Source organism: Podarcis melisellensis (genome assembly GCF_964234715.1).
Source record: "Podarcis melisellensis genome assembly, chromosome: 10".
NCBI classification, from domain to species: Eukaryota; Metazoa; Chordata; class Lepidosauria; order Squamata; family Lacertidae; genus Podarcis; species Podarcis melisellensis.
This window is the reverse complement of record NC_138542.1, coordinates 22505429-22523347: the sequence shown is the minus strand read 5'-3', so window position 1 is coordinate 22523347 and position 17919 is coordinate 22505429. Positions and strand designations below refer to the sequence as shown.

At 43.0% G+C, this 17919-nt stretch overlaps 1 protein-coding gene across 4 annotated transcripts in view; it reads left to right on the top strand.

Annotated features, from left to right (window-relative positions):
- Positions 1–17919, top strand: part of ST7 (suppression of tumorigenicity 7) — a 95010-nt gene that overhangs the window by 66463 nt on the left and 10628 nt on the right. For all 4 annotated transcript variants that reach the window (XM_081928982.1, XM_081928981.1, XM_081928983.1 and 1 more), the window contains exons 8-11: positions 5094–5191; positions 11206–11320; positions 16097–16169; positions 17632–17734. In XM_081928982.1, coding sequence (XP_081785108.1) covers positions 5094–5191; positions 11206–11320; positions 16097–16169; positions 17632–17734 — 389 coding nt within the window. The remainder of the gene's footprint in view (positions 1–5093; positions 5192–11205; positions 11321–16096; positions 16170–17631; positions 17735–17919) is intronic.

Below are 17919 nucleotides of genomic sequence, written 5' to 3'. Positions count from 1 at the left end.
ACCCGGAAGTAAGTGTTCCAGTTTGCGAACGTTTTTCGGAAGCCAAACATGCAGCTTCCGCTTGAGTACAGGAAGCTCCTGCAGCCAATCGGAAGCTGTGTCTTGGTTTTTGAATGGTTTTGGGAGTTAAACGGACCCCCAGAATGGATTAAGTTCAAGAACCAAGGTACCACTGTATACACTTTCAGAGTGAATGCTAAATGCATTACTTCAGGTAAATGAGCCACCATAGCCGCTATAGGGCCGTGAAAATTTGTGCCTCTGGCTTTTTAGGCTCCTCTACCCATGCACCATCTGAAACCAAAGAAGCGTATTGGTTTGCCACATGTGAAATATATCAGCATTATTTTTTTTTAGCTCTCCTAACACACCTAGTTACCCCTCTCAAACTTGCATTTCACGTAAAAGATTTACATGCCGTTTGTACACCATTCCTCCTCCAGCGATTTCTGAGTGTTCTGTGGTGTCAGAGGACTCTCCTCATTCTTACCATGTGATGTTAGGGTTAGGTTTCTCAATGAGTTCAATGACTGAGCAGTATTTCAATCCCAAATCTTCTTTATTTGCAAGTGGCACATTGGTTGCCAGATGTGAATTATTTTTATTTTTTAGCTCTCCTACCCCACTATAGCACTTTTTCACAGGGTTGTGTGTTATATACCACGATTCTCCCCAGAAACAGCACTGAACACAGTATTCCTATTCTTGAGAATTTTAGCTTTAATTAAAAATAATTGAAAAGGTTTGTTTCTTGACCTCCGTAAAAGGGGCTCCCTGTAACTGCTGGTCAGAGGTTGCAGCAAACCCCTTTGATGGGGCAGCGGTCAACTGGTGATGTCATTATGAAATCAGGTTATTGACAGGTGTGTGGTCCCACTCAGCTTTCAGAGTTGGCCAGCAGGCTGTGAGGGAGTTAGGGATCCATTTCCCTACTTCTGCGCTCCATAAATGTGAGGCATCTGCTACTGATGGAAATGCAGTTATTGGAATTAAATGGTGTAATAAATATTGAAGTGATGTAAGGTAGGAAAATGGAATTCAATGGATATATCAAAATATGCAGGAACGGAGGGGAATTTAAATGAACCTTGGAAGGGGAGGGAAGTCACATGTATGGTATAATAAAATATGTTTAATTTTGTGTGTGTGTGTGTGTGTGTGTGTGTGTGTGTGTGTGTGTGTGTGTGTGTGGAAGTGCAGTTATTGGGAGTACTGTGCACACAACCATACATTTGATGCACCTGACTTTCCCCATAGAATCGTGGGAACTGTATGTCTGTGAAGGATAAATTGCAGTTTTCAGGATTCTTTGGGGGAAATCAAATGCGTGGTCTGTGCAAAGCAATTTATCTTGGGGTGGCCAAGAAGTACCAGGAAGCATTAGTACCATTGAACAAAGACGGGTATCGTCCAGTTGTGGCTATTTGTGTTCAAAAGGATACTTTTAAATGAGTGCAACAAGTTACCTGGAATAACCATTGCCAAATTTGGAAAGAAGCTGTAAGAGATCAGCTTATTTAACCTGCTGAACTTTAGGAAACAGGAGCCTGAAACAATGCAATAATTTTGAAGGTCACTTTTCCACTTAGTGTGGGAAAGAAGTGTGAAAGTTGCCCCCCTCCCAATAAGATTTGATGTTTCTGCATTTCCATAAGCTGTTTACCTAGCTAGCGTGTTCCAGGAAATGTTTATTCACGACATATTCCCCAAAATGAAATGTGTTTTTTAGAGTAAGGAGCCTCCCATTGGGGCACATGGAAATCACAGCGTAGAGGATTGATTCAAGCAATCAGCAGCATGTCTATAAAACAGAATGCTCAAATTTCACAAAAATGTGGGTGATGACCCTATTGGGCTCACGGATAAGGATGGCTTCTCATTTCAGGCACAGTGATCTCAGGCAGAAAATGAAATGCAATGTGTGTATTGAGCTCAGATGAAAAGGTTAGGAGTTGGACAGGGAAAGAAGTTCTACAATGGGCCTGGCAGCCAGGCGAGTTTACACCATGATAATTCCAGATATGTTGGGTGGTACAAAAGATCTTATCATGGAAGATTTTAGGATTAAAAAGTCCAGGAAACATCTGAGGGCCTCTTTGCATGTGGCATCTGTGAGGCAGAGAGAGAGAGAGAAATCTCTTCCCAAGAGACATTTTAAACACAGCAGAACCCAGAAGTGATTGTCATGACAAATCTAGCCAGATGTTGGTAAAATTACTATTGAACTGCAATTTGTTCCTTACCTGCTTTTGAGGCACTCAACAAACTAGATGATCTTCCATCAGCCCATTAAATGGATCCTGCAGAGGATCTTGTTTTAGAATATCCTTTTGACACCTCCCAACCTCCTGTTTCTATCTATTCCATGCAAATTGTTCCTGATAACACAGAGACTGTCAGGGTGAAAGTGTTTGTAACTTGGCTTTCTTAAATTCAACCAAGGGAAATGATTTTGTATTCCAGAAAATGATGAAAACCTCAAATTCTGTAAATAACTGTGTAATCCTATGCATGTCTACTCAGACGTAAGTGCTATTGAATTCAGTGGGACCTACTCTCAGGTAAATGTAGATAGGATTACAGCCCAAGACCATTTTAGAATGTCTTGAATAGAAGCTTTTGTTGACTTCATGTTGACCATTCCTTGAGTCACTATAACACAGCTTGGAGGATAGACCAATCTAATTATGTTATATATAACCATGTTGAAAACAGATGTGGCTAATGAGCCCTTTATTAAATACTGAGAAACCATTCTAGAGACAAGTGGTTACTTAATATGAACTACAGCTGAAGGAATTCCCTCTCCTGCCTTATTTATTTTCTCTTTGAAAGTCAGACTGTTGCTTAATCTGTCTGAAAAGTACAATCATGGCTCTGGGATAATTTGTATGTATTCTGAATGCTTTTGGCTTATATCTTGTTGTGATTAGAAGAGACCTTAAAACGTGAGGACCATAATCTGCAAATATTTGGTTGACAAGTAGGATACATTAGGCCAATGTATGGCAACATAACAGGTGTGTTGTCTCAATACTGTGACTTTATAGATCATTCTACATGAACATTTTCTGTTCAGTCCTTAAAAGAGGGCATATTACAACTAAAGAAAGGGTATGATGCCTCATTCTCAAAAAAGTATTTGAAAAGAGAAAAAAAATCCTGATTTGTTCTTTGTTAAACGATCAGTGCTGAAATTTGTTTCTATTAATGTTTGTGAATAACTATGATATCACAAGGAACTGGGTAAATTCAGTGTGAAGGAAGAGTTCAGCATGTTTATATTCACACATTTCTACCAGAGGCAGAAGCAAGGAAAGGATTTTTCAGTTGCAGAGGCACCCTTTGGAGGCAGGCAGACCTGAACGCTGCATGCCTCACCTGGTTACCTAGGCTTCAGAGTCCAATCTATACACCAAAGTTTTCATGGTTTCTTCACCCCCTGCCCCTTTTCATCCTCTAGGCTGGCTGAAGGAGGATGGCTGGGATGGGGAAAGACCCCCTCGGTACCCCCTGTGTAGCGTTGAATAACAAGTGTCTCTTTGTTAAGTCCCATGAGAAAAGACCTCACATCATGTCTATTGCTGATGCTCAAGCTGTGAGTGCTGTCAATCATGTAGCCATAACTCATTCACGTGTGTGGTACTGGCAGGCTTGGAGGGACCCCAAATCTTGCAGAAATAATAATAATAATAATAATAATAATAATAATAATAATAATAATAATAAACATAAACCTATCATGTTTACAAGAAAAACTGTACCGGGGACCCCCCTCTCCCCCCCAAAAAAACCCCAAAATGAATGTTATCAATGACTATGGAATGTTGACCAACTTTGGGGGTGGGAGATGGTCAACGGGAAAACCTGGAGGGGGCTGGAATGGAATAGTTGGGGTCCTGAGCAGCAGCAATCCTACTTGCATGTCCCATTCACCCTCCGCCTTCTTGAAGTCTTGTGCAACAAGCCAGCCCCATAGAGACATGAGGGGTGTTTTTTTTTGTTAAAATCATTTGTTGGTGTGGCCTTCTTATTTTATATTAGGCATTCACTGCATGGTTCATCCTTCAATGGGGCTTGTTCTCGTGACCACGAGGTGGGGTGCTTCATGGCTGCAGGCCATCTGTTGTGATCATTGCACCCCTGTCTTGCTATAAGCCCCCTGTCTTGCAAGCTCTGGTGCTCACATAATCAGTATTTACATGCTACTGCTTCTGAAAGTGTGCTATTGACAGTGTGCAAAAAGAGAGAGAGAGAAGGGATTCTCTCCATGGTACTGAAGAGACTCGGCTTGTGATGCATAGAACGCCATTGCACAGAAGGCAAATTCAAATTCAAATGGCTTTTCCAGTGCTGCTATGTATGGCTGAACTCTTAAGAGCGGCAATCGGCTGTTTACAGTCTACAAAGAATGCCCTGGAGGGATGGCTGACTTGAAGCTGGTAGCTGAAAGCATCTCTCCTCTTACCAGAACTCTTTAAATTGCATGGTGATGTTGATAGCCCTGGACTCCTTTGGGAGGAAGGGCAGCATAACAAATTCAATAAATAAATAAATTTGCATTCAGCTGTACAGAAAGCAACCTGCAACAGCAATAGGGTCATTCACACTGCAATCATTTGTAGCTAAACTTCATCAGAAATGGAAACCTTTTCAGAGTCAGGACGATAAACACTTGCCTAAGTGAGGCAAGGTATAGAAGTTTGCATAATTTTGGCATGCATGTAAGTTCTTCTTGTATTGGTAATTAGAATTGTTAACAGTATACCGTAGAATTGAGGGCTAAAGAGAAACCCTCGCTTTTTTTTAATAGGTGTACTTCTTGACTAATCCTACGGTTGACAGGCAGGTTCCATCTCTAGATCTTTGTAACTTAATACGGAGGGTTGTTGGTCTATGTACTTTTTATTGCTTCCTTCCACATATCTTTGGTATTCAGCAATAAGAATTCAAAGGAAAGGTTATACCTTACACTTTGAGGATGTTAAATGGAACCTTTGTTCTGTCTGTTTCTGCAAACACTCATCCTCTTAAAACCTTCCCCCCTCCTTCTTTCTCTCTCTCTTTCCTTCTCTCTCCCTCTCTCTCCCCAGGACGGGACACTAATGTATTAGTCTACATTAAGAGGAGACTGGCAATGTGTACAAGAAAGCTGGGGAGGACCAGGGAAGCTGTGAAAATGATGAGAGATGTGAGTTTGGATTTGTGTTCATATTTGTCTTATTACCATGCGCAGTCCAAAAAGCATAGATAGGATGCTCACTATGCCTGTCCTTTGAGCATAACCGTGACACTTAAAATACCTATTCCAGCATTGATTCTTTGTGCGGATCCTTCCCGACATTATCCCCAGCTTCATAGTTCCCTGCATGATGAGAGTGGAAGACCTTCTTGAGCTCATGTGAAATGCATAAGGCCCCTAAGAAAATATCCCAACAATGCCTCTATTGGACTTGCTTTTTATTCCCTCTTTTCACTTTCTGCTCCTCTCCTACTGCCTCACTGCATGTAAAGGGTCTGACCTGGGAGATCCCCACTCCCTTACCCTGAATATCGAAAGTTTTCTAGTGAGTTTGATACCTTGGTTTTTCAGTTTGGGCCTTGCCCGCAAAGATGGATCCTTTACTCAAGACCTCTGGGTAAACGTTGGCCTTTAGTTCTTTCCCACTAATTGGAAGATGGTCTCATGCCATGTCATTTGACAGCACTGCATCTTCAAGACCACAATAGTGGCTTGTCAATTGGAAGGGATGACTCAGCTATGAGATGGCATGGGCACGCTTAGGTTTTGGAAATTTACAAATGGGGAGTCTTCTGATTGGCTAGGAAGACTTGGTTCAGCTGGTAGGCCATATTGTATGGAGTTACCCTATTCCCTTATCTGCTGCCGTACACTTTTTCCGACATCTGTGGGGTCCATTGATCCTTTGCTGTGTATTAGAACTCTGCTAAATGAGCTTTGCTATTTTTCTTTCGTTTTGCAATTGTGTTCTCTTGCACTCTTAGCAATATTCTGCAATTGTATTTTTTCAGTGGCCTATGAGTTCTATTTTAATTATGTTGAACAAATCTACCTCTTCAATCTTCATGTGGTTTCTGGGGAAAGTCCTTGGGACTGGGTCCTGCTTCTTGGCCAAACTGCTACTGAGTAATTTTTGTGGGCATGAGTCTGGTTTCCAGCTCTTGTTCCTGTGAATCTCAAGGGGTATCTGGTAAGGTTCTGGGAGTCTCCTGGCCCAGCCTGGTGGGACTATAGCAGCGATGGCTGCTGTACTACCTTGCAGGTTTGGGTTTCAACTCTGGTCGTTTGGCGCCTGCTAGACCAACAAGGGATGGTTCCCAGGGTTTTGGGGACTTCAGTCCTCTTACACCCAGGGTAAGGGAGACCCTGCTTTCAAATAAGTGCAGGGTTTCCTGATTTGAATGTTGCCTTTTATTGTCAATGGGGAAGTAAGTACATAAGCCCCGTACTCCCAGATTTCACCGATACAAGGAAGGGAGGCATAACCACCAGACAAATGCTATTATTTATTTTAAAAGGATCAGCATGTAATGGGGCGATTCCCTTATCAAGAGTAAACGTGGCAAAACCAGAAACTGATGCAATTACTTTATGACTTGGAAAGAGGCAAGTGCGGTGCTGGATGCAACAAAAATGGTATCATAATATATAGAAAGAGAGATTTTTAATTAGGAATCCTAAAACAAGCATTGTTCCCTATTGGGGGTGGGGTGGGGAGAGAGAGGCTATATTAAGCTGATGACATTGCTGATGCTTTGACCTCCCTTCCTGAGCTCATTCCCGCGATACAATTTTCTACTTATCTCAGTTGCTGTCAGCACTCTAGTTCATTTGCCAATACTTAGTACAGCATGTAAGTGCATGCATAGTAGCCCCAAGGGAAATATGCACCAGTAGTGAAACGGGCAGACCTTATCAGTCTAATTCCATTTTCCTGGATTTTTACACGTATTTAGCTCACTACCAACATACGTGACAGCTTCAGTTCCATCGTTGTGAAGCTGTCAGACATTCCATCGCTCTTGGTCTAAATGTAGCCGCATTCTTAGGACCACGAACTTGACAGATGGCCGTTAATGGGGAGGATTTCTCCATCTTGAGAAGGGATTTCTCCTTCTACACAAAGGAATCTTGGGGAAGCCATTTGAGCCTTCTAACTCCTTCAGCTGTTTGTTCCCACGGAGCCAAGTCAAGATTTTCTACTTTTGATAAAAAAGATGAATTTTATCTTGCCAGTTCTGAATCCCAGGCATAGGTGGGAAGATGGACCCCTCTCCCCCACAGTTCAATGAATAACCATTTTTGCAGCTTCCTTCCACATCAAAGCACTGGGAGGAAGGGCAGAGGCTATGAGTTCGTTTGAAAGATTGGAGGCAGGTGTGCATGCACCTCCGCCAGAGCCAAGGCTATATCAGGAGAAGTGCTAACATGTGAATGGTGACATGTTCTGGGAAACAAAATAGGGATTCAGCAAGCAGCCTTCCAGTGCACTTAAGATCTCAATGGTTAGTCTCATTTCCAGGCTTAAGGCAATATATAACAACCCTGAGATTAAGAGTCTTGTGCTCTACTGACTGAGCTAAGAAACACTGACTGTCTCGCCAGAGTGGTGCATGCTCTAGTTGTCTCCCGCTCGGACTACAACACGCTCTACGTGGGGCTACCTTTGAAGGTGGCCCCTGAAACTACAACTAATCCAGAATGCTAGACTGGTGACTGGGAGCGGCCGCCAAGACCACATAACACTGGTCTTGAAAGACCTATGTTGGCTGCCAGTATGTTTCCGAGCACAATTCAAAGTGTTGGTGCTGACCTTGAAAGCCCTAAACGGCCTTGGCCCAGTATACCTGAAGGAACGTCTCCAGCCCCATCGTTCTGCCCGGACGCTGAGGTCCAGTGCTGAGGGCCTTCTGACAGTTCCCTCACTGCGAGAAGCAAAGCTACAGGAAAACAAGCAGAGGGCCTTCTCGGTAGTAGCGCCCACCCAGTGGAATGCTTTCCCACCAGATGTCAAAGAAAACTATCTGACGTTTAGAAGACATCTGAAGGCAGCCCTGTTTAGGGAAGATTTTAATGACATGTTTTAATGTATTTTTAATCTTTTGTTGGAAACCGCCCAGAGTGGCTGGGGAAACCCAGCCAGATGGGTGGGGTATAAATAACAATAACAACAACAACAGTTAATTACTTTTGTGATACAAAACTGCAACAACCTCTTCCTTGTCAGACATTGCCCCATTTTAACGAACTGCTTTTGTCACAATGTGGCTACTCCTTAACGATATGTGACGTACTGTGCTGAAAAATGGAGGTATGGCAGTGTTTTTAAGCTAAGCGGCAACGAAATGGAGACAACAGCATTAGGAATTGTAGCATTGAGGCTTTGTTCATCGGCCTGGAAACATACTCTTAGTTGAGCTTTTTGGGGGAAATGAGTGATACTCACACACACACCTCCTTGTTCTCTTGACAAAAAAACAGGACATTTTACCGATTCCACCCCGGACACTAATTCCGCCATTAAAATCCAAGACATGTCTGGAAAATTCTGGACGTATGGCAACCCTAATGAATGCACTTTCATTCTCTTACCTTTCTGCCTATATTGTGTCTAGAGGCGATGTAAAAACTATTGATCCAGTCCAGGCATCCTGGGGTTACTAATGGCCTTAATGAGACTGAATTATGTGTCCTGTTATAACCGTGTTGCCATCACTAGGTGAACCTTAATGGATCCCATCAGAGGCGGTTGTAAGGTAGCACGACCGGTGAAGCCACACTGGAAGGGGTGCCACAACAATGTTGCAGAATGGAGCACAAAAGGTGGGAGGGGGCCCTCAAATTTTAGCACTGCACAGGCTGCCCCTGGAATTTGAGAGCTCAAGGCCCGCCACCGGTCCCATTCAACAGGGAACATTGCAAAGAACCTAGTGTTCAGCTTCTGCACTCTTGGCAACCCTGATAGCAGTTTCTCAGGGCACCAGTTATACCTCACCTCCCCCACTTTCATGGCTATGTACCCAAATTGCCGCACCCACAGTTTTATAATAATAATTTATTATTTATACCCCACCCATCTGGCTGGGTTTCCGAATGGCAGCAGCATAGAGACCCTGGCAACAGGGTGAAGTTCCCCAACCAGGGTCCTCAGATGTTGTTGAATTACAATCCTCAGCATCCCCAGCCAGCCTGGCCACTAGTAGGTGTTGTGGTCCATCAATATTTGTATATCAAGACCAGGGGCAGTGGAACACCTAGATCCCCAAGACCTGGAGTCCTAATTTTGCCCAGCGTATGGGTGAAAAATGATTACAATGCTAAAGCCCAAAGTAATTCCTCACCTTTCTATAAATGGCAAGGTAAATGGCACAGTAACATGTATATTCCCTTACGTTTTAAAGACAGAAATATAGTGAGCAACTCATTATTGTGTCAATTTACAAAAGTGCTCGAGTTGCATTACCTTTCATCCTGTGCTAGCCTACCGTGTTTCTTTGTAATGTATTGCAAACATTTTGAAAGAGAATTCCACTCTGGAAGAGAAAATGCATTAGAGTTAACGTTTTGTTTGCCCACTTGCTTTCATCTGATTGCAATTATTCCGAGAGTAAAGTGATGGCCGCTTTCACAGTCGCAACCCAAAATGACTTAGCCGTAAGCCTTTGCTGATGGGACTGCTGTTGATTTGCATTGTCTCGCAGTCCAGTCTCTCTGCTGTTGTCTGATGTGCAAGACTATCACCACGAAACTGTGTAACAGGGGCAAGTGGAAATCGTATTTGGTCAGAAAGCAAAAGAACAAACCCAAACTAGATAAATGTCAACATGTAATGTGTTTCTAATGTGTTGTCAGTCTTCTGTTTTATTTGTTGGCTCGGAAACAAATAGCCCACAAGTATTTATTTTATATAGCGCGGGTGGTGCTGTGGGTTAAACCACAGAGCCTAGGACTTGCCGATCAGAAGGTTGGCGGTTCGAATCCCTGCAACGGAGTGAGCTCCCGTTGCTCGTTCGCTGCTCCTGTCAACCTAGCAGTTCGTAAGCACGTCAAAGTGCAAGTAGATAAATAGGTACCACTCTGGCGGGAAGGTAAACGGTGTTTCCGTGCACTGCTCTGGTTCTCCAGAAGCGGCTTAGTCATGCTGGCCACATGACCCGGAAGCTGTACGCTGGCTCCCTCGGCCAATAAAGCAAGATGAGCGCCGCAACCCCAGAGTCGGCCACGACTGGACCCAATGGTCAGGGGTCCCTTTACCTTTATTTATTTGCATGATGCTAGAGTGAACACTTATTTCCAACTTTATGTATATGTGCTCTAGATTCAATTCCTGTTCTAATAGTGAACCACCTTATAGTGCAATGTTATATTAATAGATGTAAAATGATTGCTAGGTGAAGTGTAATGAAAAATAAGTATGCATTTGCAAGCCAAGTTCTGCTGACTTGTTATCAAAGGTGTTTGCACCAAAAGTTAACCCTTTAATTTTTTTTTGGGGGGGGGTGTAAATCATTTTATAAAACCGGTGTAATTTTGATAACCATCTAACTTGGCTATTTGGGGGAAATAATTACTAGACTATGATTAAGCTAGTGTATATGAAGCATGTTTCCTGTTCCAGCTTCTACACTGAGTGATTACATGTGCTTGCCTTAAAATGAAGTGCTAGAGAGAGAGGGAATGGACTCTCCTGAACTGAAAGCAGAAATTTTTCTTCCTTTCCCTGACAGTTGCTGCATCTGGAACAAAGCAATTTCTTTTCTCTTTATTTTTTTTGAGGATGTTGGGGCGTAGTTTGGTGTGTGCCCCCCCCCCCCGGATTTTGGGAGGTTCCCTCTCACAGAATATGATCATACACAAGAATTAAACACAAGGAGATAACATGGTCCTCCGTGGCTCAGATTCACTGTTCGTACCCACCAGGAACTGTACATTCAGTACGGTGGCTCAGTTGAAATCAGACGGGAGCCCACCCTGGTGGATATCTTGACACCTACTGCAGATTTGTTTTGTTATTTCAGTAGACATTTTAAGTGTTTTTATAGTTTTAACTTACTTTTATCATTATTGCACTGTTGAATTTGTTTTCCTTAGAGCAGTCGTTTACACTTGCTTTCATATCAGTGTTGCAGGATTCCATGCTAAATCTAAGCCTATTCTCTTTTTATTTTTTATTATTATTATAGTTAATGAAGGAATTCCCTCTTCTCAGCATGTTCAACATCCACGAAAATTTGCTGGAAGCTCTGTTGGAGTTACAAGCATATGCAGATGTTCAGGCAGTTTTAGCAAAATATGATGGTAAGCAAAAGTACCTCTTTACATTGTGTGTGTGTGTGTGTGTGTGTGTGTGTGTGTGTGTGTGTGTGTGTAAATTGAGAGGAAGAGAGAGCAGCTTCCAGTGACAGAATCACTTTAAAGTGCGAAAATCCCATCTTCTTTCAAATGCCGCCTTCTGTAGTTCTGAAACAATTCTACATAAGGTGAAACTTTCTTAAGCTTCTCCATCATTCCATGTGTTCCGGACCATTTATTTATTTCATGAAATTTATACATCGCTTGGTTGTAAAACAAACAAACAAACAAAATGGTTTACAAAAAGGTAAAATAATAATAATAATAATAATAATAATAATAATAATAATAATAATAATAAAAAATTACAACCCTCCTTAAAGACATACAAAAGTTAAAAACTAAAACAGATTAAAGCTACCTCAACTTTCTAAGCATCTGTGTGGGCTTGTCTAACCCAGGGACAGCTGTGGGCAGGATTCCTGCAGCATGTTGGACTAAATGACCCTCAGGTCCCTTCTGTGATACATAGTGCCTCCTATCCCTCATTATCCCGTTTACTTGCTGTTTAACAGTGTGATTGACTCTTGGGTGAACTCAGAGATGCAAAATATTCCCAGACAATGAATCATCTCGACTTCTCTGTGTCTTGTGGCCTTTCAGAAATAGTGTCTTCTGGCACAATTAAGACATCTAAAGTTCCTACCCAAAGTGCATTTTTTGCCTCTCTTTTGCTGTCGGCAGAAATGCTCTGGGAGGTCATACCTAGAGGGGGCATGCAATTTTGGAGGAAGATCTTTGGCGCTGTGGGTTAAAGCCTCAGCGCCTAGGACTTGCTGATCGAAAGGTCGGCGGTTCGAATCCCTGCGGCGGGGTGCGCTCCCGCTGCTCGGTCCCAGCGCCTGCCAACCTAGCAGTTCGAAAGCACCTCCGGGTGCAAGTAGATAAATAGGGACCGCTTACCAGCGGGAAGGTAAACGGCGTTTCCGTGTGCGGCTCTGGCTCGCCAGAGCAGCGATGTCACGCTGGCCACGTGACCCGGAAGTGTCTTCGGACAGCGCTGGCCCCTGGCCTCTTGAGTGAGATGGGCGCACAACCCCAGAGTCTGGCAAGACTGGCCCGTACGGGCAGGGGTACCTTTACCTTTACAGTGTTTGCAGCCCTGGAAACTGCTCACCATGGAAACTGCAGGCAGGCAAAGAACATAAAATGTTTCAAGCTTCTTCTGCCTCTTTACTTGTTTTAAGAGATGCTCCAGTATTATTCTCTTCTAATGTCTTAAACCGCAGATTCTTCCTCCTGCAGTTTTTGTGAGGATTCTGTATGCAAGCTTGCTAAATAAAAAGATGTGCAAGAGGTTTGGGGTTAGGGTTGATGGCTTAACTGCTGCAGAATTCTGGGTTAAATATGCATCTGTTGTTGCTGCTGAATGGCTTTGCTCAGAAGAAATAAGCTATTTGCAGGATTCATGGCAAATGAAAAACTCCCTGACCCTCAGGCCATACTGCAAAATACTGGATGGTTTGCCATTAAAGCAGCTATTTTTAATGGCATTGAGAGCAAGTTATTCATTAACCTCAAAGGGGGAGCGTGCTCTGACAGTGAGTGCCATTAATTGACTTCTGACCTCAATAGCACAGAGAAAATTGAAATATTAGGGAGGATTATTGGCTTTTAAATGATTCCTTTTTATTCAAAAAAATAGAGGGCGTGTGTAGCAGTTTCCTAGGGAACTCTTGATTAAACATTTTGGGTCATATGCAGTTGTGCCTCTATTTGAAGTCTTTGATATGGTTGATGATGCTTCTAAGGGATTTTCTTCTTCTTTTGGCAGAGAGGGAGATGTGATTTTTGCTAATTCGCTGTGCAGCCTTTCATAACAATATTCATGCTGTTTTGGAGGCTTCCGCTATCTTCCAAACAGTCTTGGGGGGGATATGATGGAGATTGCTTTTCTGCCACTTTTGGAGGCATCTATCTGTCCTTTTGATCACAGTACAAGATTTCACCTCTTGCTTTTATAGTACAGTAAAGCTGAGCAAGGGACGCGGGTGGCGCTGTGGTCTTAACCACAGAGCCTAGGGCTTGCTGATCAGAAAGTTGGCGGTTCAAATCCCCGCAACGGGGTGAGCTCCCCTTGTTCGGTCCCAGCTCGTGCCAACCTAGCAGTTTGAAAGCACATCAAAGTGCAAGCAGATAAATAGGTACCGCTCCGGCGGGAAGGTAAACGGCGTTTCCGTGTGCTGCTCTGGTTCGCCAGAAGTGGCTTAGTCATGCTGGCCACATCACCCAGAAGCTGTACGCCGGCTCCCTTGGCCAATAAAGCGAGATGAGCGCCGCAACCCGAGTCGGCCACGACTGGACCTAATGGTCAGGGGTCCTTTTACCTTTACCTTTTAAAGCTGAGCAAAGTGGACTAGCCCAATGTTTCCCAAATTTGGTTCTCCAGCTGTTTTTGAACTACAGTTCCCATCACAACTGACCTGCTAGCAAGGAATGATGGGAGTTGTATTCAAAACAGCTGGAGACCCAAGTTCAGGAAATACTGGACTAGCCAGTGGAACACTGATCCATGTAAACACTACCTGCATGTAGAACACTAGCTTATCAGGTGAAAAGGTTCTCTCTCACCCTGCTGTGTTAGTTTAATGTTTGCAGGGAGTTTTGATGTAAGTGATAACCTGTACATGCCATGCACAGGTAAAAATGTGGCATGTGTTAGCCATGTATATCTGGCCTATCCTAGCCACGTCAAGAAGCCAGACCTTTTCCAACAAAGACAGAAGGCTTTCATGTGTTTGGGGCCAGATCTCATAGACCACTTCCCTAAGGAATGGACAGCCTTAAAGAGAGAATGTTCTGGCTTAGCACTTCACATCTCTTTAAATCTTCCCCTCTAGGCTCATTGCCTGTGCTGAAGGATTGACATAGAAATTTGAGCTCTGGTGTGGAGATTCCTTAGGGACTGCATGTTCCACGAGTACATACTCTTAATTTCAAGGATCCAAATGTGATGGGATTCTGGCTCAGACCTATTCATAATGCTAGGAGCTGGATCAGTTTCCAGCATCTCTACTTCCAGTACCACTAGTCTGGTGGATTGGGGCTCAGGAGTCCTGACCAGATCATATGCTTCTAAAGTTGAGAGCTGGTGGTAACTGTTAATCTCTGCTAATTATTTGAGAGTGGAAATCTTGCCACACTTACGTATTGTGTTTAGTATTAGAGACCCAAGTACTGAATTTGGCATCTGCTTGTTTCTCTCTAGCTATTGCCATGTTTTGTTCCTTTTCTCTGTATATCTGATTTTTAGCTAGGTTTTCCCTATTGCTTTAAGGGTCTTGATACTGTTAGTCATTTTACTTGGTTAGTTGCCCTGGGTTTGAGAAGGGCAGGATATCCATTGGTCAAATACATACAAACAGACAGACCCAAGTCCTGGGTTCTAGAATTGGCCAAAGCAACCTACCATGTTTACATGTGGCAGTAAGCATATATTCATAACTGCGTAATGTGTGAAATGAATCTTTGTATGATTTAAAGACTAATTCTTCCAACCATTAATGGTCTCTGTTTGGCTAAGCATATTCTATTTGGGTCAAGCTGAGAAAAGGTCAGTCAGGATCTCTCCCTTTTGGCTCTCTGGGGACAACAGAACACTTCAGACTTAAACCCACTTAACAGTAATTGTCTCCTGTTGAACTCCAAGGAACCTTGAGAATACTTTCTCCAGGAGACTAGCTAGGGATCTCTTGGTTGGCACTTCTCAGTATCCTCATGAGAATCCAATTCCCAGGGCCATTAGAGCTGAGCAAGGAGAATATAGCTGCAAGTTTGTGGTGTAGCTTGGCTCTATTTCTCCATGGCTTTGCATTTGAGCTGAAAGCAGTCTTGAGACACAGAACAAGGTTGATGCAATGGGGCAGCCATGCTCGTTTATTCAAGTGTTTCCCCCAGTCAACATGAGAGAGGCAAGAGTGTGTGCCTTCTTCTAACTGTTACCCATGATACCTCTGCTTATTCTGTTGCTTCAGCCTGGCTTACCAATCCTCGGGGCATTGCTGGGATGATGGACCACAAAGAGGGTAGAAGAGAAAAGGAGGTTCAATTTCCCTCACTTAGATGCCCCTTTAGCTATTTAAAACTTCTTTTCATACATGTTTTAATATATTGTTTATATACTTTTAAGTAAAATAGTATACATTTTGTGTTTTTATCGTTGTTTTAAATTGACACTTTTATTGTTAATTGCTTTGGGATGTCTCCCAGGAGGCAATTACGAAATGAAATAAAGTAGACCTTGACACTACTTCATACATGAATGTGACAGACACATGAATGAATATCAAACATGTTCATCATAGCTGTATCGGCCTTAGTTAAGTTCAGGTACAATCCTGGATGTTTCTTCCTTGCTTGGCATTATTGCAGTATTGCATGTTCCTATTTCCTAAAAATACTGCATATTAGTTGTGTTTAAAAACTCTTCCTCACTACGCTGACCCCCTCTCAGAGATGATCTGAGAGGTGCATCTCCCAAGCGGTAAATGTTTGTCAGAGGGTTAAAATCATTAACACTAAGAGATACAGCTTTGACTTTATTCTACCAAGCATTCCAATTTAGAGGAGATAATTGGTTCCAATCCTTCCTCATTGTGGTTCTAGATGGGTTTCCACGTTTCACAAAACGCATTGAAAATGTATTCATAGATTCCTGTTTTATCACCACCATCGCGGTTTTTAAACTTACAGGCTTTTTCATTTTCGTTTTCTTCTCTACAGATATAAGTTTGCCAAAATCAGCCACAATATGCTACACGGCTGCCCTGCTGAAAGCCAGAGCTGTCTCTGACAAGTAAGTCCAGAAGAACACCTGTCCACCAAAATTCTACTCTGCAAACTTGGCTGACATCTAACATTTTTCATTACTGAAGGACCATTCATACTAGCAGGAAAAGGTTTTATCATGCCATGTGATGTTTATTTGATGTTGTATAATCGAGGCAACTTGAATATCACATTTGTATACTGCATGGATAGCATCAACAATGGTTACCTACATATTACTGCTGTCATTTGTTTTTGTTTTTTTAAACAGCTGGTGTTCTCTTGGCCATCTTCTTGTATACAAAATGTGACAATTTTATAAATGTAATTTATCCTTACCAGCAGAATAATTGTGTGTGAGGCACATTATTTATTTGAAACAAGTATTGTGAATGTATAAGTATTTCTGGCAGGCAAATAGTGGATTATCTCAGTCTGCAACACAAAAGCTTCCTTAGGAGTGTCTTTCTAGGGTGCTTAGCAACTCACACTCTGCTTCTTCAGCTGCTATCAAAGATATTTGTCAGAGATGCAGGGATTCAGCTGTTCGTGGGTGCTTGGCACCTTAGGGGATGAGCTCCTAAGAACCAGATTCTGCTCAGAGGTGGAAGCGCACAAATCCCGAGCAGAAGGCGTCACGTCATGCACACGCTACCCGGGTTCAGAGCACAGCCCAAAGGGTGGGAAGGAAGCAGCAAGGGAAAGACCACTTTCCTTCCTGCTTTTTTTTATTTTTTGCAGAGACTTTGCGATTATAGTGTATTTGCACTTCGAGACCTAAGTAATTTTTTTCCCTTTCGTTCTTTTTTTTTGTCCTGTAGATCGCCAGTACCATCTGCAACATCTTTCCTCCCTACACAGCGACTCCAGCTTGGGAGGGCAGGGCTAGGTTTGTCACAGCTTTCCCTGTGGTGTCTGCCTGCCAAGTTCAGCTATGGAGTTAGCCATGGGGTGTGAGGTGAGAAAGAGATTGCATGGTCTGGGTATTCCCCGCCCCCCGCCTTCCATTCACTGGGGCAGATGATATTTGCCCACAGTATGGGCACACCACTAGGAACGGGTACAGCTGAAAGTAGATTACCTGCTACTGTCGCTGTCCCAGTGGCTTTGAGAACTCTAAAGCCTTCCCAAAATGTATTTTTCAATTAAAAAGAAAAAAACACCATTTGGAACAATTTACTGGCATTTTTTTTTCTTTTTTCACCCCTCCCTTGAGGGGTTTTGGTCCCGCTTTTAAAAGCAAGCACATGAAGCAAATTTAGATTAGCAGACAGAGAAAAGAGATTGGACTGCTTATACATTTGCCGCGATAAGTTGCAAACGTGCTTTCGACTTCTGCTGGGATTTTTAGTCAGTAGCCTCTGTGTCATTTGGTTGCTCAGCTTTTCCATTGGAGAGCGCTAAGGCCCCTGCTACATCGATGCTCCTCTGATGCTTTTACTTGTGCTGAAGTTGACCTCCATGCTTCCTGTTTTCTTTGTTCCGTGTAGATTTTCTCCAGAGGCAGCTTCAAGACGAGGGCTAAGTACGGCAGAGATGAATGCAGTAGAAGCTATTCACAGAGCAGTAGAATTTAATCCACATGTGCCAAAAGTGAGTTTATAATGAGTTACTGCGGCCATTTGAAACAAAGCCAAAATGAACTTGGAATGGGAGGTGAACAAGGAAGGGTTGGGGATTTAATATAGTACAACAGGGCAGCCAGTTTTATGGGCAGGGTGTACAGTCTTCTGCCTTTGTCACTGCTGCAACAAGTACAGTTGTCGAAACCTTGAAAT